Below are 8,495 nucleotides of genomic sequence, written 5' to 3'. Positions count from 1 at the left end.
TGGAAGCAAGGTATGGTTATAGCTACTTTCTTACCTTTCAAAGCTGGATCTATTCTTTAAATTCCTTTCAAAGCTGGACTTCTGACGTAATTTAATCAAATCGCCAGGCAATCTATAGCTTATAGTTCTTTTTTCATTCTTTCCAGCCATAACATCCCTCTTAGTCATCGCTTATCCATGGTAGATTTTTTTTATCACTCTCACCCTTTTTTGATCCGTTAGTAACTCGTTGCAATTTAGTGATGGATGATATTTATCACTAAATTATGTCATTAAATATAGAATTTTTTTTTATAGTATGAGATTCTGAATTCACATTAAGAATGTAAAATACTCGGTTAAACTAGATATCACATAGCTCAGCAATTGAAGGCTAAGGTAGCTCAGGTTCCTTCTAATTCTAATTTAGAAAGTTTTAGCAAAACATTTCATTTTTGCATTTTATTATCCTTCCTAGTCATAGCATTCTTTTATCCCTCTTAGTCACCGATTATCCGTGGTAGATTTTTTATTTTTCTTGGTCATCATTATTCGTCGGTAACTCTATGCAATTTAGCGATGGATGATATTTACTGTTAAATTATGTCATTAAATTTATATATTTTTATAGTGTGAGATTCTAAGTTCACATTAAGAATGTGAAATACTTGGTTAAACTAGATATCACATAGCACAATAATTGAAGACTATGATAGCTCAATTTTGTTCTAATTCTAATTTTAGAAAGTTTTAACACAAAATTTCATATTGTCACTTTCTTTTTATCCTTCTCAGCCATAGCATATTTTTTTATCCTTCTCTAGCGTCGTTTGTCTGTGATAGATTTTTCATTGCTCTCAGCCGTCAGTGATCCATTAGTAACTCATTGCAATTTAGCGATGAATGATATTTACTACTAAATCATGTTATTTAACACAGATCTATTTTTGTAGTATGAGATTCTGAATTCATATTAAGAATCTGAAATACTTAGTTAAACTAGATATCACAAATCTTAACAATTGATGACCATAGTATCACGTTCTTTTTAATTCTAATTTTAGAAAGTTTTAACATTTATATATATATATATACAATATTTAAATATTTAAAAAAATGTTGAAAGGAAATTAAATTAGAGAAATAAGGGTGGGATAAGATTATATATTATGGCACAATTATCGGATAGTCTCTCCTTTTTTTATGACTTTTGTTATAATTTTTGATATGCATTTGAAATTAAATTTTGTGTTCGCCTAAGAAATTAGATTTTGTAAATAAAACCTAATTTATATTTAAAAATTTGAAAATTGAAAAGAAGCAGAAGAAGAACAAAATATGTTTTATTGATTTGTAATTGTTGAAAAATCTTAAGCCCTTAAGTATATTAATATACCATACTGTGATTATTGACATCAACTTATTGTATTATTTATTTGGTCTAAACCAAAGTTGTGTGATATATTTTCTTTTTCTGGAAGGTTCAGTAATATAATTTTATCACAATCACAAAATTTGGTAATTAACTATATTTTATTTACTTTTTTTTTACTATAATTCAGTAAAAATTGTGGCCACAGTTTTTACTCTCATTAACTAAATTTGTAACTATATTTGTAGGCTGTGTTTACCTAAATGAGATTTTATCCCTTTTTTGTTAGTAAATTATTGCACAAATATACCTTTTCTGTTGTTTTATAGCAGTAAGCACCAACCCTTTCTCAGTAGAAACAATGAAGCCAGACTTTTTCATTTTTGGAAGGAAACACCAAATACTTTGAAACACAACTGAGCATGTGTACAACAACCATAGTGTATATTCATGAAATAAATAAGGAAAATCTGAGTGAGATTGACAAAATCTATAAAATTTAAATTAAGATGTCAAATCCTTAAGGATCCTCTGACATATATGTGCATTTAATTTAGAGATTATCTTTTTGGATTATGAATTAATGATACATGCTATCAAAAAAGTTCCAAATAAGCTTTTATTTTCTTCCAAATTTGAACAAACAAGTCCCTCCCTTTCACCATTACACTTGTAGAGCAACTTCATTTCTCAGTCTTGCTTTCATTTTTACAGGACAAAAGAAAAAAAGAGAAAAGGCATAAAGGAAGTGACTATAAAGATCAGAATTTTATAATACTATTTATTTAATTTTTTATTACATTTATGTAATTGTTAAAGGGACATACTCCTCATGTTTATATTAAATAAAATTCAACTTTTACATAGAGGACTTAATTCCTTAAAATCTCCTGGCAATGTCATTCACTCCATTAAGTTTTTTCTAAAGAAATTATAAGGTGCAAATGAAGCAATATTTCTTTGTGTTGTTTGGTGCATGAACCTGAATAAATGTTACAAGACTAAAAGGAAAATATAAGATATTACCCAAAAACATAAATCCTATTCTAATATGGCATGTTTATTTTCACTAAAATAATTGGTATATGAATCCAAAAAAAAATGTAATTCCAACTTATACTTTGATTATAAAACAGACATATATAGAAATATTTGTCATCACTGTGCTGTGCATTGAAAAATGAGGAGGTAAATTATGAGAATGTTACCTAAAATGTGCAAAATTCTCAGAAGAATAATAATGGTGATGACCAGAAAGAACCAAATTTGGGAAAAAGAAGGCGGATGGATATATACATAGCAGATATTGACAACTAAATTCTGAAGAAACTTACCAAAACTGGCCTCTGGTCTTTATAACCAGAATCTGTTGTCAATTTTTCCTTAAATTCTCATTCATTATACAGGACTCTGGAGATTAATTTCCACGTAGATTTATACTAATTAATTATTTGATTGGCAAGAAAAATAAAAATTTAGTCCAACATATTACGTGGGCATGTTTTTCCTTAAATTCTTACATGTTCATATATATATGTATATATATATATAGACATATATATTTTGTTGCACTTCAATTACACTTAATTAATTACAAGTATGGCTCAAAAAATACATAATCACAAAAAGTGAAATAGATCAATATATCGATACATTTATTGCACCTCGATTACACTTAATTAATTATAAGTATGACTCGAAAAAGAAGTTTTACTTTTCTTCAGTATACAAGAGGATTACTTTTGGAAATTCGAGACTGCAACACAGACTAATAAACTATAAAAGAAAAATAAGAGAACCTTATTACTCGATCTTTGATGCACGTCCAAATTATACGCCAAAAACCAAGTAATATTTCTCACAACACTAAGAACAAAAATTAAATATTTATGTAATCTTCATTACTACGTAGCATATATATCTCAAATTGCTGGTGGATCATCATTATCTTCTTTTGGAGGAGGGAAATTAAGATCAAACCTAGTAGCTATCTTTTCTTGAGAAGAAGCCATGTTAGATGATGGACCAGAAGAGTTTTCTTGGGGAAGAAGATTAAGATCAAATTCAAGTTTCTTGATTGGATCAGTAACGTTACTGATGTTTTCTTGTTGCATTTTCTTTAAGATTTCTTGAGCAACATCAAGAAGTTCTGGTATCACCTCCTTTTCTTCCACTTGTTGAGTTGCTGCTGGTTGTTGTAGACTCTGATCAACATTGCTACCACCATTTTCAACCCAATCTGGATTATACACCGGAGGAGGAAAAGCCCCTCTCCAATCCCTCTTGTTATGCATACGAAGATGCCCAAAGAGTGCATAAATAGTTGGGAATTTTCTTTCACAAACAGCACAAGTAGATGGTAATCCAGTATCAGCTCTTCTCTTAGGCCTCACGTCACCATCATAGCTTAAGCTTCTTCCTCTCTTCTTCCGAAAACCCTTATCAGCACCTGCATTGACACCACCACCATTTTTGGTTCCTGCTCGAACCCTAATATGAGCACTAGGCCTTGGAGCAGTGTCAATAGTAAATTGGGTAGGCGTGGTAACTTCAAGTCTAGAGATAGGCATAGCATTGGGTGGTAAAGACCCACCAGAAATGTTTTCATTTGCATCATTTTGTGGATTGTTTTTGCCTTGAGGTTGTTGCTGAGGGGAGGAACTCTCAAGCTTAGGGTCACTGGGGTTCTCCATAGCAAAGAAAAGGGAAGATTGAGAGCAGAGAGAGAGAGAGAGAGAGAGCTAGTGATAGAGAGAAGATGAAGCAAGTTAAAGAATGATAGAAATGCATAGTAATTAGAGTCTTATATACCTGAAAGTGGTACAAAACTAAGCTGTTAAATTTAGTGCTTAGCTGAGTTCTTTTATAAAAAGTCATAAAATAATGAAAAATACTTTTCATGAAATCTATATATAAACTACAAAACAACATATATTTATAGAAAATTAAATATATATGGCTTCTTTTATCACATAAATATTAATATTTTAGTCACGATTTACTTCTACTATTTCATTATAAAATATTAACAGTTAAAAAAAATGCAAAAACTAGTTGTTAAAGTTTAGTACTAAGCATATATGTTTAAATCATTTTTTTTAATACGAACGTATTTATTATATGGAATCTACCTATTGAATACACAACAATCATATACTAACATAAAATTAAATATTATGCTATGACATGCGTACAACTTTAAATTTTACTCGCACTTAGATCTATGCAATTATAAGATCTAGAGAATTACTTTTGGCATTAAGAAAAAAAGCATAGAAGTAGGGTTTGTATGATTATAAGAAACTATAACTCTTAGCTTTTAACTAAGGTCTAATTACTAATTAAACATGAACTTTACACCTTTTAATAATTTTATCCAATTATTTTAAAATTTAAAAATAAATATCTATTCTTCCATTTTATTTTTAAAAGCACTTTTCGATAATAATTTTTATAATTTTACAATGATGAAGATGACGTTGTAGATCGATTGTAATTATTAAAAGAAAGAAATTTAAGAATTAGCAAAAGGTTTACTGCAATAGATAAAAAGTGTGAAAAAATGAACGCATATAAGATATTTAATAGCTACATTGTTAAATTTGAAATACATCTTTTGCTAACTTCTAAATTTTTATTTTTTAGTAAGTACATTAGACTTTTCACATGTTTTTTTACTATGAAATGGCGAAAATTGTCTCTTAAGAGAATTTCTGAAAATAAATTAGTAATATAGATGTTTATTTGCAAAATCTGAAACAAATAGATAAAATTATTAAAAATTATAAAATTCGAGACTTAATTAGTAATTAAACTTTTTATAAAATATAATGATTATATATATATATATATATATATATAGAGAGAGAGAGAGAGAGAATAATTTACCGCTAAATGAATTATTATTTAAATATAAATATTATTTAAATAATTTTTTATTAAATAATCAATAACAATTAAATGAAAAAGTATATATATTGAATACATAATAATTTTATATTTATAGCAAGTTAAACATTAATGTCAAACAATATAACTATAAACTTTATTCATAGTTGGTCTATCGATCATAATTAATTAAAGTATATATTTAGTATTTAAAAAAGACGCGGAAATTAATCGTTAAAGGTAACAATTTGTACAATCACAAGGTATCATATATAACTCATGGCATTTAAATAAATATTGAAGTTACCTGTTATGCACTTAAAAGTTGAGTGTTAAAATATGCGCGTGAAAGTTGACTGTTAAAATATGCACGCAAAAGTTGATTATTAATGGATTATTTATAAATGATTTGATAGCAAATTAAAAATTAATGTCATACAACACATATAACCATAAATTTTACTCATGATTGGTTTATCGATCATAAAGTAGAGTATAGTTCTTAGCATTTAAAAAAGCACGGAAGTTAATTGTTCAAATAACGCTTTTACAACTATAAAATACCATATATAACTCTTAGCATTTAAAAAAGATACAGAAGTTAATCGTTAAAATATGCACGCTGAAGTTATCTTTAAAATATATATGGAAATTGTACGTTAATGGATATCTATAAATGATTTGATAGCAAATTAAACATTAATGTCATAAGACACATATAACCATAAATTTTACTCACGCTTAATCTACCAATCATAATTAATTCAAGTATAATTCTTAGTATTTAAAAAAGGCGCGGAACCATATATAACGGTTTTACGATGCGGAAGTTAATCGTTTAAATAACGGTTTTACAATCATAAGATACCATATATAACTCTTGACATTTATAAAAGATGCGGACATTAACCGTTAAAATAAGCGCGCGAAATTTGATCTTTAAAATAAACGCGCAAGTTGACCGTTAATAGGTATTTATAAATGATTCGATAAAGTAGTTATGCACTAAAGACTTAAAATGTAAGCACCGTTCTTACGATCAATCACAAATCTAACTCATAAGAAAAATCATATACACTTTACAAAAGAGATGTCAGTCCTCTTATTGTTTTCTCTTTTTCTTTAAACATTAGGAGGAGGAAATTAAGAAATCCTGAGACACAAACTAAACCAAACACATCCTAGGAAACGCTACTCCTGCAGCATCAACTCGACCATCCAGGCCAATCGGAGAGGGAATTTTTTCTTCTCTTTTGGAGGATTTCTGAAGGTATAAATATATATATATATATATATATATATATACGGTTGCGCCTATTGTATGTACAGTAAATCTGCGAAGGAACTTGCATATATGCTTTGGTCATGCTCATGATGTAATTCACAGTTCCCAAGAAATTCAAATCACTAAACCACCAAAAGAATTAAAAAAAAAAAAAACACACCATTCATATATAATATAATCTATCTCTTACATATAGGCTACATGTAACGAAGTGATTACAGAAATTTTTAAAAAATAAAAATAAAGAAAAAAGAGGGGGAGGGGGGCGGCGCCGGTTCATTCCATTACACCATGATAATTCATCGAACTAGGAATGAACACAACACTGAAAGAAAAAGGGCATGCAAACTAATGTGGTATAATAATGCATAACAGTATCACTTCGCCATGTTTATTGTGTACTGTGTCTAGGGTTTGCATGCATGCAGCCTCTCCTCTTCCTTACTCCTCCTTACCATTGATTCCATCCTGATCGCTTTCCGGTGGAGGAGACTTGTTCAAATCCAAGCCAGCGCTAGCACCACCCTGTGGAGGAGGAGGAGGAGAGGGAGAAGAAGATGACTCGGGTTCCTTGTTCAAATCTATGTTTCCAACCCTAGTGGATTCCTGACGCATCTTTGACAGGGTTTCGCGAGCCAAACCCAGTAAAGTTGGAGCCAGCAATTCAACTTGCATAGCCTGGTTATCATCAGGGCCACCAGTCTTGATTGGAGACCAAGATGCAGCCTCTCCCTTTGGTGGTGGAAAGGCACCACGCCAGTCACGCTCAGGATGAGCGCGAAGATGTCCAAACACACCTTTCCAAGAACCAAATCTTTTCCCACATAAAGAACAAATTGGATCTGACTTTGGAGCATCCATTTCTGCTTTCTTCCTCTTCTTCTCTACCCCTGGATTACTTTCACCATCCTTTTTCCCTGATGATGGTAAAGCTTTCTTCTTTTTTGGAGAACCCTCTCCAGACTTACCACCGCCATGACTGCTTCCAAGCACAATCTCAACAATCCTACGCGGCGGAGTATTGCCAGGGGATGAAGAAGAAGATGACGAAGGAGAAGAAATCCCTTCAACTAATTGCTGAAGAGGAGGCGCAGAAGAGGATCCTTCTCCAAACTGAAGGGCACGAGCAGGGCCAGGAGCAGGAAAGGTAGCAACAGGAACAGCAGGAACAGGAAAGGTAGCAGAAACAGGAGGAACAGGAACAGCATCTTCATTAGCATTGCCCTTAGGGCTGTTGGATTTGGTGGGAGAGTTTTCCCTGGAAGAGCTGGCCATTAGGGTAATGGGAAATTGACAAATTGAAGAGAAAGAAGTGCTTATTACAAGTTCTCAACGTTAATGTTTTTCTCGCACAAGAATCTGAAGCGGCCATTTGATGCAGTTATATAGTGTTACTCAAGTGGGGCAGTTTTTTTTTTTTTTTCTTTTGTTTCTCTCTTGAGAGACATTGTTTCCTTCCAAGGAGATGCAATGGATATTGGTACCTTTTTGCACTGGCAGGAGATTAAGATTTACTTCTTTTATTCTTCAATTACTATTACTATTAAAAAATAAAACAAAAACTAATCAAATTCATAAGATTAGAACCAAAAATCCATGCGTTCTATAAAACAAAAACCATTTTCTTGAGAAATAATTATAATATTAAACAAAATTATAATTATAATTTTTATGCATTTTATGGGTTGCATAAACAAAATTCATGTTGATTTACATTTTGTTTTTTGTTTGACAAGGAATGCTAACTGTTTATAACATATATGATTTACATATGAAAATGGTACAATTATTTCTTTTAACAGTATTGCAGAATTAATAGAATGTAATTAATCTCTGTAAGAAATAAACTATTTACAAATAATTTTCCATAAAAATTTGTTGGCCAGAAATACACCGGAAACCATCTCATTCATTTCTGTAGCATTTCAAAAAAAGTTTCTTTATTTAGTCTTCCTTCAATATAAACCTGCA

The 8,495-nt window shown here is 30.5% G+C and overlaps 2 protein-coding genes across 2 annotated transcripts; both read right to left on the bottom strand.

Annotated features, from left to right (window-relative positions):
* Positions 1-3,187: 3,187 nt before the first annotated feature.
* Positions 3,188-4,103, bottom strand: LOC8268763. The gene has a single exon (XM_002521662.3). The coding sequence runs from the start codon at positions 4,042-4,044 to the stop codon at positions 3,274-3,276; it is 771 nt and encodes a 256-aa protein (XP_002521708.2). The 5' UTR covers positions 4,045-4,103; the 3' UTR covers positions 3,188-3,273.
* A 2,862-nt stretch (positions 4,104-6,965) lies between these two features.
* Positions 6,966-7,799, bottom strand: LOC8268762 (sal-like protein 3). The gene has a single exon (XM_002521661.1). It carries the CDS (start codon positions 7,797-7,799, stop codon positions 6,966-6,968), a length of 834 nt encoding a protein of 277 aa, XP_002521707.1.
* Positions 7,800-8,495: the final 696 nt, after the last annotated feature.

Source organism: Ricinus communis, chromosome 5, assembly GCF_019578655.1.
Source record: "Ricinus communis isolate WT05 ecotype wild-type chromosome 5, ASM1957865v1, whole genome shotgun sequence".
Taxonomy (NCBI): Eukaryota; Viridiplantae; Streptophyta; class Magnoliopsida; order Malpighiales; family Euphorbiaceae; genus Ricinus; species Ricinus communis.
Note: the sequence above shows the minus strand (reverse complement) of the source record. Positions and strands in the feature narration are given on the sequence as shown.